The sequence below is a fragment of the Anastrepha obliqua genome, chromosome 4, assembly GCF_027943255.1.
Source record: "Anastrepha obliqua isolate idAnaObli1 chromosome 4, idAnaObli1_1.0, whole genome shotgun sequence".
In the NCBI taxonomy this organism is placed as follows: domain Eukaryota; kingdom Metazoa; phylum Arthropoda; class Insecta; order Diptera; family Tephritidae; genus Anastrepha; species Anastrepha obliqua.
This window is the reverse complement of record NC_072895.1, coordinates 47,782,668-47,795,566: the sequence shown is the minus strand read 5'-3', so window position 1 is coordinate 47,795,566 and position 12,899 is coordinate 47,782,668. Positions and strand designations below refer to the sequence as shown.

General features: G+C 40.5%; 2 protein-coding genes across 4 annotated transcripts in view; both read right to left on the bottom strand.

Annotated features, from left to right (window-relative positions):
* LOC129243874 (protein spinster) overlaps positions 1–3,110 on the bottom strand; it is a 64,100-nt gene extending 60,990 nt beyond the window's left edge. For 2 of the 3 annotated variants that reach the window (XR_008582351.1, XM_054881279.1), the window contains exon 1: positions 2,377–3,109. Coding sequence is in view for 1 of the 3 variants with exons in the window: in XM_054881279.1 (XP_054737254.1) it covers positions 2,377–2,656 (280 nt within the window). In the remaining 2 variants the exon portion in view is untranslated. Of the gene's footprint in view, positions 1–2,376 lie in introns of all 3 variants that reach the window. The other variant, XR_008582352.1, reaches the window with a different exon arrangement.
* A 1,760-nt stretch (positions 3,111–4,870) lies between these two features.
* Positions 4,871–11,886, bottom strand: LOC129244121 (uncharacterized). The gene is made up of 8 exons (XM_054881736.1): positions 11,740–11,886; positions 11,367–11,503; positions 11,150–11,306; positions 10,744–11,091; positions 6,114–6,182; positions 5,740–5,876; positions 5,523–5,679; positions 4,871–5,464 (listed from the first exon to the last, which is right to left on the bottom strand). Exons 1-8 carry the CDS (start codon positions 11,775–11,777, stop codon positions 5,116–5,118), a joined length of 1,392 nt encoding a protein of 463 aa, XP_054737711.1. The 5' UTR covers positions 11,778–11,886; the 3' UTR covers positions 4,871–5,115.
* Between the last annotated feature and the right edge of the window lie 1,013 nt (positions 11,887–12,899).

The window sequence follows — 12,899 nt, the reverse complement described above, 5'->3', positions numbered from 1 at the left end:
TTTCTAATTAGCTGTTCACGGGTGTATGTAAACGTTTGAATACAGCTATGTATGCAAATCATTTACAAATATTTATAGCACAATGCTTTTACGTTAAAATATATACATACAATACTATATATAAATATATATTGTATACATAAAACCTCAGTATGCACCCAAATTCGATGCAATTCATGGAGCGTGTATTTTTGAAATATCATTTTGTTTATACAATTATTTCAACTGCATGCTGCCTTGAATGTGGGTGTAGCAGCTCTTACTCTGCTCGACAAAGTGTTATACATACATATACAATATTGTGCGTTATTTGCTTATCGGCTACTTTGAAGAAATCCCTGAGATATTTGGAGAGCCACTATTTAATTGTATTGAGCGCTTATCAGCATTGATTAACTGCTCATTATTTCAAACAAATCTGAAAATTATCAGTTAGTCGCCCGCAAAATTGTTGTTGATCTGTGTGTTATTGTTGGCAAAAGTGAGTATCGCACTAACTTTTATTTTGCTTAAAGTATATTACGCATAAGTCTATATGTATGAATAAATATTTGATTAAATCGTCAGCGTTTTGGTAATGCGGTTGACAAATGGGAAATCCTCTAATTTTTATGTAATCTAATCGTTCTCACGACAGTAGAGTCTACGTTAGCGGAACAACCCGAATTTATATCCGGCCACGGGCTGTTTTTTCAGCAGCATTCCCTATGTATGCTGCTACAACAACAGCAACAACAACATAAATACATACATAGATACATATATGCTACGCAACGCTAAAATGGTGGAAAATTATAAATAAAGTTGTTAGTATACAAAAAATATTACTAGCTAAAATCTAATAAAAGTCAAATAAGTCAAATATAGAGGAATTGAATGAATTACAAATTTTTACGAAAATTATAAAAACTTGCAAGTACGTAAATTTTTGTTATGAAAACATTTCTTAAATTTACCACTTTTCGTTCAGAAGCAGAGCAACATATACGCCTTCATGGCCATAACTTTGAACAAACAATATATATTCATAAAAATATTATATTAAGCAATTTTTTCAGTTTCACTTTAGTGATAATCATTGTCCATCTGTTTTATACTTCATATTGCTATTTTTACTACATACTGAGGTTTACTTAAGTGATGTGATACTTGCTGGATGCTGATAAAAAAATAATAATTCCCGGCTATAGATAACACACGAGACTTTCAATGCCGCTCACACCGAATAAAAACGCATCTGCTATGCACATAGCAATTAAATGTATGAAATTGTGTTATCAAAGAGTGCTGCTTGATTACGAATGAAAGAAAACAAAATAAGCTTGCTCTTGTGTGCTCGTTCTGATTTATAAGGCTGCTGTGATTTATATGTTTGATAAAAAAATATGATGTAACTGTCAAAATTTATGCGATTAATTTTAATTTATTTTGAATGAATTGTTAAATAGCTATGCGTCAGCTTAAAAAGCTCTAATTAGTGATTCCAGGCGCGCCCAGGAAAAATACGAATGCACTAAATTTGCATTGCTTTGACACATGAAAATAGAAAAAATGCATCATGCCATCATGCACAACTACAACTCTTTTTCTACTTTCTTCTGCCTCTTTCAATTGTGGACTGCTTGCCTACATATTTTTAATTAGTTTCTGCAGTTTAAAATAGTTTTACGTTGACGGATGTTGATCCATGTATTATTCACATCACTAAGCGGAAACGCATGTTTTCACTTCATAAGTATCGTACAATGCATTTTTTTTTTATCCCGGAAGTAAATGTTCAAAAATGCAAGACACATAGTCAAATAGGCAGTAATATTTGAAGAAATCAAAAAAGCTTTACCTCATAAGTGTCGTCGGTGCATAGGCAAACGTTTAAGCACTTGACACAGTGAACTCGGTTTGAAATACAGCAACAGCAGTGAAAATCAACTGTTCGTCCGCCAATGTGTCATGTTGGCGCTTTAACTTATGTAGCCTCTTTTTGCATTATAATATTTGATAATCAATATTCATATACTCGTCCACTATATCTCAAACGAGTAATGGGTTGATGGCTCTGGAGGCGTACAAATGCATATAAAATGAGCGAATATTCTCTTACTCTTCGAATGGCAGGAGTGATGTGAGGCAAGTATTTTGGAAAGAAGATTTCTATAATTTTAACATCTATTGAATCGTAATTTAATGTAAAATTAATTCATCAAATTCGTTTGTTACAGTAAAGAAACCAACGACGGTAACGTACCTTTACCATATATACTTATGTATGTACTACCTCCATCAGTTTAAACCTATTGAAGTGTGAATTTTGTCCTATTTACATAAATATACTTTAATATGGCCATCGTTTTACATCCTTTTATAACTTGAACATACCTGCTATGGTAAAGCGATCCATATAGTTGATTAGATTAACAAAGCAGAGCACAACCACCGTAAACCATTGTGTCTTCGTGATTCCGGTGGATGGCTGTTGTAAAACAGCGCTATCCGTGTCTGATGGAGGAGGCATTAATTGCTGCGACGAACAGGTGGCGGGTAGGCTAGCTTCAACGGAGTTGCTGTCGGCTTCCACATCACCACTGGACCCTGAAAGAGCGGGGTTATCCATTGTTGTGGTTATTGGCAAGTAACGAGTCGACGATTGTGAAGACATTCACGTGGAATTTATGCACAAATCCCAAACACAGCCTCAATTCGAAACCGCACACACTCGAACACCACAGCAATTATAATCTGCGCTGCTGTTTTTTTTTTTTTCTTAAATAATTTATGTTATTGAACTCCGATTTCGTTTGCGTTCTATGCTCTACACTTTTTAGCGGTCTTTGCGACACACATTCGTTTGACGTTCCTTTATGTGCACTGATGTAGCAAACTTTTGCTTTGGATTTAGATTCCTATTTAAGGCCTTGATTTATAATTTCAGATTTTCAAGATGAACTTATTATTGCATGACACTAGCTTATTTTAAAACAATTTTCACACCGTTTTATTAATTTCAAGAATTTCAAACAATTAAAAAAAATCTCGCAAGCGGCGTTACTTAAAGTTATTTTACAAGAAAATTGCCAACTAAACACGAGAGATGTGTAAAATAAACTGCAGCTGCGGCATGAAAGTACAATAATTTTACCCAAGAATTATTGGAATATTACACAGAGTTGCATGTACAGGTATTAAAATAACTGCTCTTGTTTTGAATTTGAACATTTGCAAATCGAACTAAAAATTATATTTTTCTTTCATATCGGACACTTATGATGGTAATAATTTAACAGAGCTAGGATATATGTATTGCCGCAAGCTTACTTATAAATTAAATATCTGAAAAGGCATATATATTTTAATCGTGTTAAAACAATGTCTAGGTATCACTCAAGGCGAATTTATTACAGGTGACAGCAAACACATATAAGTAAAACCCTACATGTATTTGTTGTTGCGTTTGGTGCAAGCATCATGTCAAAATCAGCAAGCAAATGTAAACATACGAATGTAAACATACCAATACATACAAACAAAGCATATCATTTTGACGTAAGCCATACCTACGGCGAAAAATTCAGCTGGGTGAATGCTGTCACCTTATTAAATCCACCTTGGTATCACTGGTTTGCAGGCATGATTACTCACGCGACGTCAAAACGTCATGAACGACGTGGAAGCGAAAACTGACAAAAACGGAAAATGACATTTGTCAGCGGGCAGTGTTCACCGAATGCATTGAAATTAGGAGTGTTCGTGAAGCAAATAACTTGTACAAACTTAAAGTTATTACAAAATAGAGATCGTTCAAGCAAAAAAAAGTGCAAAAACATTAAGGGGAGAGCAATTTAGACATTTTATTGAGAGATGACGTTGCAAAGTCGTACTGGAAAATTTTTCTCGGTAAGAACTTACTAGATATATGATACTCTTCTAACTATCGGTTACAATATTGCAGGAGTTATTTCACGCCGAACGTGTTTGAATATATCGGCAAATAACTTGATGTTTCAATTTCACGTTGAAAACAAAGTGAAAACTTTTATTGCGTTCGATTAGCTGGTGATGACCATCAGACTGTCAAAAATTTGCTGACAGAATGCGTGATGCCATTGTTGCAGAAATTATGTGACAGAGCGTGATGCCATCGTATAAAAAGTAGCACTGTAGCAATTATTACTCGTAGTCAACAAAGCAACCGGATATTTAAATTATAAAAGCATAAATATAAGTGATAAATAGCAAAAAAGGGAATCAATTAATTAAATTAAATTTGTTTGGTTAATTTCATCGATTTAGTTAATAACGGTACAGTCTGCAACTGTGACAACAAATTCTAGATGATATCAAATGTTAGTTTTTGCTGCTTGCTCGTCAATTCCTGTTGGCGTAAATATTTGTATGCTTCTCTCTTTGGTTGAGTAGAATAGCAGTGTATGAGACTCAATCGCTCAATTAAGCAAAAACGGAAATTGGAACCAGTGCTGGAAAAAATTTTGCGCGCAAGAGGAATATATGTATGTATATGATTTGTGATCATATGTTTGCATTTTAGTTAACAACACTTTCACATATTTAAAATTATAATTATTGCTATTATCACAGACAGGCCCGGCGAGAGGGGGGATCGGGTACTTTTTCTCCCGGGCCCGGAGTTCTTAGAGGGGCCCGGGCTCGATAGTAACCCGAATTATATGAATTAGACATAATGGAAAGGGCCCGCATAAACGTGTTAGGTTAATTTCGTCGATCTAATTAATATGTTTATCCGCTAAAAGAAAATGTGTTCGTGGTAGTCTAGTGGAATCATCGCTCGCCGATCCCAAACGCCTGTTTTTGTAGCTAGCTTTCATATATTTGCTAATTCCTTTTCATGTAATATGTAATTTGTATGTTTCTCACTTTATCTTATTTATTTACAATACTATTTCAATATCTTAATACTTATATTTCTTATTTTCAACTTTTAAACTAATTTTTAGGATCATCTCATCACAGCAGGACTAGGGAGAAAGTTGGAGCACTACTTCATTATGTTATCTATAAAATACTCCGCAGCAATATATTAATGAATAAACTAAAATTTCAGACCAAAGCCAAATAGACGAGACTTTAAACAACATTGTTTTAAGTTTCTTCGGGTTCTGTTTTAATTGTTATTAAAGTATCGAATAAGATGCGCATCGCTTTTGCTTGTTTCGCTTCACTCATTTCTGATATGATTGCAGCAACTGTTTGTCCAAAGGAGTGCACAGCATCACTTTCTTTTTTTATCACTACTTTTTCTTCCACTTTTGGAGCAAGCGATTGAATAGCCTCGATCTCTATTGGCATTTCCATTTTGTCACTGCGAAGTTCATTTAAGGGATTGTATGAGTCGTGAAGTTCATTACTCTCCGCACTTATGCGTTTGAACCTTTTCGGGCGTCTCGCTATGAAACTGGAAACATTGTTGTCGTTCAATGAGCGGCGAGAGCTAAAAATTCGACTTTAATAATATGCACTAAATTTAAATTGAAAAAACTGAAACATACGTTCTTTGTTTTATGTAACTCCTGAGAAAGGAAAGTGAACTAAACAATGGCCAATCTACAGTAGCATTCACTTTGCTTTCGGACAGCGTGTCTACCTGCTTGAGTACTCTGGAATAACGTTCTCGTAAACTCTTCCATCTTTTGGAGCAGTCTTCAGCTATGATAAAAATTACTTTTATTAGGTACATTACAATTTCAAAAAAATATATATACAAACCGGCAATTCCCAGTTGCGCACTAATTTCAAACCATGCTTCCTGCTTTTGTTCAGCACCCCTATATCCTAAACAGTGTTTGTTGTAAAGTATTTTATGGCTACGTACTAGGTCGATTAGCCTCTCGTCGATTGACACTCTGAGAAATTACAAGTGCGCACATAAATATTAATTAATCAAGTGCTAGTGGGTTTGAGTTTTTGGATTTTAAATATATGTTCGTTATTTTTGTTTGAGAAATCTATTAACGTAATGCTATGTTAAGTTTTGTTTTCATAATCATGCACATACGCACAATATCACTTGGAGAGACTAATGTGACATTTTCTATGCTATGCTGGAAAGAACTAATCTACTTTTAACATTATGCTCTTACAATGAGTATGAACCCATTTCGTCATATGCGGTTTCCATGTCGTAGGAAATCTTTAAACGGTAAAAGTAGCTACTTAAGCAGCGATTTATTATTTTATATTAAACATATTACAAAGTTAAAGCAATTAAGAAACATAGCAAACATCACTTTGAGTTGTCAAACATTCTATTGTGAACTACTACGCTGACAGAGCTGCCAGCGTTCCTGGGTAAGAATTTCTAGTGGGTGGCATTTAATATCACTGAGTTGATTTTAAATATTTTAAAATTTAAGTACTTGGATGTGTGTATAAATAAAAACCAATGCAATGGGGAATTTACAATAAGTAAAAAAAGTTGTGGCAGTTTAAATCTGCATTTTCAACAATTGTGACTGAAAGCAGTCAGCGTTGGTTTTCGTTCTTCGAGCTGTTAAATTTAAATGAGTCGAAAGTAACTAAGTACGCACTTCATATGTTTTCATTATGATTGTAAGCTACGGGGCATTGTTCAAAATGTGTACATTTGCGGCAGTCCCAGAAAACGTGGCTGGAGAGAATATATAGAGATACAATGTACCTTGTTCCGTACTGAAAAAGGGCACCTTCTATTCGCCGCTTCTCTGCTCGCTATCCTATGCTCGATTAACTTAACGAAAAATTTGCATGCGAAAGTAATAACAAAGCTATCATTCCCATGGCAGCCGGTTCTACGTTACCGGAATTACTCGGGTTTTCTTTCCCGACCAAGGGCTGCCGCCCCAGTATACTAGCCCTGTCTAGTGTACCGTATTTTACCATAAATCTTACGTCACAGGAGCAACTCATAGCAGCCAGTTTGCTCCGAATACTTCTCTTCCGGGCTGGCGTCGAACCCAACCCCGGACCTGAAGTATTTTACTGCTGCATTTGCCATAAACGGCTCCACCCGAACTCCACCTCGGTTAGGTGTAACCAGTGCAACGGGTGGTGCCATCTTAAGACCTGCTCAGGCCTTAGGACACATAGGGAGTGGTCCACAAGGAATGTGGCCACGTGTTGCTCCCGCTCACAGGCGGTCCCCGCCTCCACGGCTATACTGCCCTCAGTGCCGGCACATCACACTGCCGCCACTAACAACACCTCACCGGTCAGGAGCCCCCAAGAGCAACACAACTCCCTCTCCAACCCACAACCCTCCTGCTCCTACCCCAGTGCGGGGACAAACCAGCAGCTCTTGATCCCCCGCACAGTCTGCTCCGTGTGCCAGACCGTCGTTCCTCGGAACATGACAACTGTCCAATGCAATTCCTGCAGTGGCTGGTGTCATTTTAGGAGGTGCTCCGGCCTGCACACCACCCGTGAGTGGACACGCGACTACGTTGCCCCCTGCTGCAGAGCTCTGCACCCGCAACCGCCCCCCGTGGCGCGGCCAACTGTCAACATCAGGCCATTCCCCATTTTGCGGAACGCACAGCAGGACCAACGCAGACAACATCACGCATCCCTCACCCCCCGAATTACGACGACACTCCCGCGAAGCTTCAAGCTTTTACAACTGAACTGCAACGGACTCACGAGCAAGATTGACGAGATAGTCGACTTCATGAGTCGGTTCGGAATCAAGATAGCTGCGGTCCAGGAAACAAAACTGCACGCTAGCTCCCCCCTGATTACCAGGGATGGCTACAATGTGCACCGAAAGTACCGCGAGCGAGACAACGGTGGTGGCCTAGCGTTCATAGTACACCATTCAGTGCAGTATCGTCTTATTGATGAAGGCATCGACCGCAGGGACAGCACCTTAGAACGTCAAGGTATAGCTGTCCGGTCAGGCGATGCCGAGCTCGAAATCTACAATAGTTATATACCCCCTGTCACCTGCTGCCCGGCAGGATATCTCCCCGATATTGGTGCGCTCATCAGGGGAGAAAACCGATTGGTAGTAGGTGACTTTAACGCGCATCACGATCTTTGGCATTGAAGCCTGCCAAATGATCGTAGGGGACAGTTATTGGCAGAGCAGATAGACGATCGACGTTCAGCACTGTAAACGACGACGCCCCCACTAGGGTAGTGGGCAATTGTAGCAGCTCGCCTGACATAACAATTGCTAGCGCTGGACTGATAAATAGCATAACCTGGCGATCTATGCTATCGCTTGCATCAGACCACTTGCCCATTATCATCTCGATCGAGAGACCTGCCGACTTTGTTTCCGCGGATCACCGGTCATACATCAACTTTAACAAAGCTGATTGGACCGGATTCGCGGAATTCACTGAGAACATCTTCGCAGCCCTACCCACTCCCACCGATGTGCGCGCAGGCGAACGCGCATTCCGCAAGGCGATTACAGCCGCCGCGGCTCGCTTCATACCTGCTGGACGGATCCGGGAATTTCGTCCCAATTTCCCAGCCGAAGCAGCCGTTATGGCAAACGAGCGTGACCGCCTACGCCAGGCCGATCCCGGGGATCCTCGCATAAAGGATCTCAATTCGGAGATCCGGCAACTGGTCACCCAACATAAGCGGACCAAATGCGTAGAGCATCTGAAGTCCTGCAACTTCACCTCTGGTGTGAGCAAGCTCTGGTCCACCGTAAGGTCCCTGTCGAACCCGACGAAGCACAACGACAAGGTGGATATCACCTTCAACGGTCGTACTTCGTCGGACCCGAAGAGATGCGCGAGCTACTTTAGCTGGCAATTTATATTGCATCCTCCGGTCGACAGATCCAAGCGTTGTGCCACCAGACGGCTGCATAAACTGCCCTACAACAGTGCACCGCTTGCTTTCACCAGCGACGAGGTTCAGGGGGCCATCAAACAAATGAAACCATCAAAAGCCATTGGCCCCGACGGACTAAACATGCGGATGCTGAAAAAGCTGGGTCCATTGGGAGTAGATTACCTCACAAAGGTCTTCAACCTGTCTATGGCCACTCTCATCATTCCTGATAAGTGGAAATTAGGGAGAGTGGTCCCACTGCTGAAGCCTGGGAAACCCGCCAACCAAGGGGAGTCTTATCGTCCGATAACTCTCCTTTCCCCAGTAGTGAAGACTCTTGAAGCCCTTCTACTCCCACTCCTCACTGAACACCTGCCTCCAGCCCCACACCAGCATGGTTTCCGTAGAGTGCACAGTACCACCACGGTACTCACCGTCATAAACACCCAGGTAAACCGCGGACTAAACCAAAACCGCCCCTGCGAGAGGACTGTCCTAGTAGCGTTGGACCTACAAAAGGCTTTCGACACAGTCAGCCACGCCACGCTACTAGATGACATTTTACAGTCGACACTCCCGCTAGGACTGAAGAGGTGGACCGCGAACTACCTGAGTGGTCGTCACTCGTCGGTAATATTCCGAGACCAAACCTCAAAACAGAGAAAAATAAAGCAAGGAGTACCACAGGGTGGTGTCCTTTCACCCTTGCTTTCCAATTTCTATATTTCGAAACTCCCCCAGCCACCAGAGGGAGTCTCACTGGTCTCATATGCCGACGACTGCACGATAATGGCGTCGGGCAATGACATTGATGGCCTATGCTCAAAAGTAAACGACTACCTCGCCTGCCTTTCTCGCTTCTTCACTGCGAGAAACTTAAAACTTTCTCCCACTAAATCCACGGCGACCCTTTTCAACACCTGGACAAAGGAGGTCAAGCTGCCACTTCAGGTGCACGTCGATGATACCCCAATACCGACGGTAAACAACCCCAGAATTTTGGGAGTCACCTTTGACAGCTTGCTCTCCTTCTCAGCGCACACAACCGCTATTGCAACGAGAGTACAGAATCGCAACAAGGTCCTCAAGTCGCTTGCCGGCAGCACTTGGGGCAAAGACAAAGAAATGTTGCTGTCGACTTTCAAAGCAATAGGCCGACCGGCTCTGAACTATGCCGCGCCTGTCTGGTCGCCTGGAACCAGTGATACGCAGTGGACGAAGTTCAAACCTGCTAGAATACTGCCATCAGGACCGCGACAGGATGTCTCCTGATGTCCCCTATCCATCACTTACATGACGAGGCGCACATGCTCCCGGTTAAGGAGCACAACAAAATGCTCGGCAAGCAGTTTCTGCTTGGGTGTTACCGTAGGCCTCACCCATGCAGACACCTGCTCGAGCCTGAGCCACCTCCCAGGCACATCAGGAGACATTTCCTCAATTACGTGGACGAGATCCAGGACAAAACGGACAGACGACTCCAGGATCAGACAGTATACAGACAGGCAATTAGCGACATTCATCGGGAGACCCTTACCACCTTCCTAAGCTCCCGACTCCCGAATGCCGTTATCGGAGTCCAACCACCACCTATCGCAGACGAAGAGCTCCAGCTTCCCCGAAAGTCCCGCGTAATCTTGGCACAACTACTGGATATTGTAGCAGGTTAAACTCCTACCTATCCAGAATCGACCCCGACATACTAAACATATGTCCAGCATGTGAAGGTACCCCGCACGACACTAACCACCTCTTCACATGCCCCATCAAACCCACTCATCTAACACCTCTCTCCCTCTGGACCCAACCCGTCGAAACTGCCAGTTTCCTGGGCCTACCGTTAGATGAGCTAGACGAAGACGACCGGTAACTTACACTACACTGACAGGGCGAAGATACTGCTACAACAACAACAACAACAACAGACTTTCAACAACATTTTTTTAAGTTTCTTCGGGTTCTGTTTTAATTGTTATTAAAGTATCGAATAAGATGCGCATCGCTTTTGCTTGTTTCGCTTCACTCATTTCTGATATGATTGCAGCAACTGTTTGTCCAAAGGAGTGCACAGCATCACTTTCTTTTTTTATCACTACTTTTTCTTCCACTTTTGGAGCAAGCGATTGAATAGCCTCGATCTCTATTGGCATTTCCATTTTGTCACTGCGAAGTTCATTTAAGGGATTGTATGAGTCGTGAAGTTCATTACTCTCCGCACTTATGCGTTTGAACCTTTTCGGGCGTGTCGCTATGAAACTGGAAACATTGTTGTCGTTCAATGGACGGTGAGAGCTAAAAATTCGACTTTAATAATATGCACTAAATTTAAATTGAAAAAACTGAAACATACGTTCTTTGTTTTATGTAACTCCTGAGAAAGGAAAGTGAACTAAACAATGGCCAATCTACAGTAGCATTCACTTTGCTTTCGGACAGCGTGTCTACCTGCTTGAGTACTCTGGAATAACGTCCTCGTAAACTCTTCCATCTTTTGGAGCAGTCTTCAGCTATGATAAAAATTAATTTTATTAGGTACATTACAATTTCAAAAAAATATATATACAAACCGGCAATTCCCAGTTGCGCACTAATTTCAAACCATGCTTCCTGCTTTTGTTCAGCACCCCTATATCCTAAACAGTGTTTGTTGTAAAGTATTTCATGGCTACGTACTAGGTCGATTAGCCTCTCGTCGATTGACATTCTGAGAAATTACAAGTGCGCACATAAATATTAATTAATCAAGTGCTAGTGGGTTTGAGTTTTTGGATTTTAAATATATGTTCGTTATTTTTGTTTGAGAAATCTATTAACGTAATGCTATGTTAAGTTTTGTTTTCATAATCATGCACATAGCACAATATCACTTGGAGAGACTAATGTGACATTTTCTATGCTATGCTGGAAAGAACTAATCTACTTTTAACATTATGCTCTTACAATGAGTATGAATCCATTTCGTCATACGCGGTATCCATGTCGTAGGAAATCTTTAAACGGTAAAAGTAACTACTTAAGCAGCGATTTATTATTTTATATTAAACAAATTACAAAGTTAAAGCAATTAAGAAACATAGCAAACATCACTTTGAGTTGTTAAACATTCTATTGGGAATTACTACCAATGGCTATATGCTATTGTGAACTACTACGCCGACAGAGCTGCCATCGTTCCTGGGTAAGAATTTCTAGTGGGTGGCATTTAATATCACTGAGTTGATTTTAAATATTTTAAAATTTAAGTACTTGGATGTGTGTATAAATAAAAACCAATGCAATGGGGAATATTCAATACGTAAAAAAAGTTGGGGCAGTTTAAATCTGCATTTTGAACAATTGTGACTGAAAGCAATCAGCGTTGGTTTTCGTTCTTCGAGCTGTTAAATTGAAATGAGTCGAAAGTAACTAAGTATGAACTCATATGTTTTCATTATGATTGTAAGCTACGGGGCATTGTTCAAAATGTGTACATTTGCGGCAGGCCCAGAAAACGTGGCTGGAGAGAATATATAGAGACACAATGTACCTTGTTCCGTACTGAAAAAGGGCACCTTCTATTCGCCACATCTCTGCTCTATTAACTTAACGAAAAATTTGCATGCGAAAGTAATAACGAGCAAGCTTCGCCGCTAGCGAGTATGGTCATACCTCATTACACTGGTATAACGCACACTCGTACAAACACATGTATTTTAAGGCTCTATCTAGCGTTGCCAACAGATCGGCTGAAACTTTTTGACCAATAGTGAGAAATGAGCTGATGCCTTGCTTTACAATTATTGTTGAACTTTAAATTTTTCTGTAAAAAAACTATTCTAATGTGAACGAGAGTTTGTATTCGAAAGAAAATACTTCAAACACTTCGTAACACCTGATATAAAGCGCCTCGTCAAAAACTTTTGTAGGATGGTTGCCTTTTATATTTTGCGCCTTTGCAACGTGTGATAAGCATTTTTTGATCAAAAAGTTTGGTATTTTTTAGCATAAACTTCCATATAAGGCTTTCACTTAGGAGCTTTATTTGTTCTTTTTTCAGTGAGTTGAAAAATTGATCTGACCCAAAAGATTGAATTAAGGGAGTCCGATGAATGAAGTACAGC

What these genes read in the sequence shown, in the direction of transcription:
- LOC129244121 (XM_054881736.1), bottom strand. Translation starts at nt 11,777, where the DNA reads ATGGATACCGCGTATGACGAAATGGATTCATACTCATT. An exon ending in GAAATGGATTCATACTCATT is followed by an intron (nt 11,504 to 11,739) that starts GTAAGAGCATAA and finishes GTAATTTCTCAG; the next exon opens with AATGTCAATCGACGAGAGGC. An exon ending in GAAATGGGTTCATACTCATT is followed by an intron (nt 5,877 to 6,113) that starts GTAAGAGCATAA and finishes GTAATTTCTCAG; the next exon opens with AGTGTCAATCGACGAGAGGC.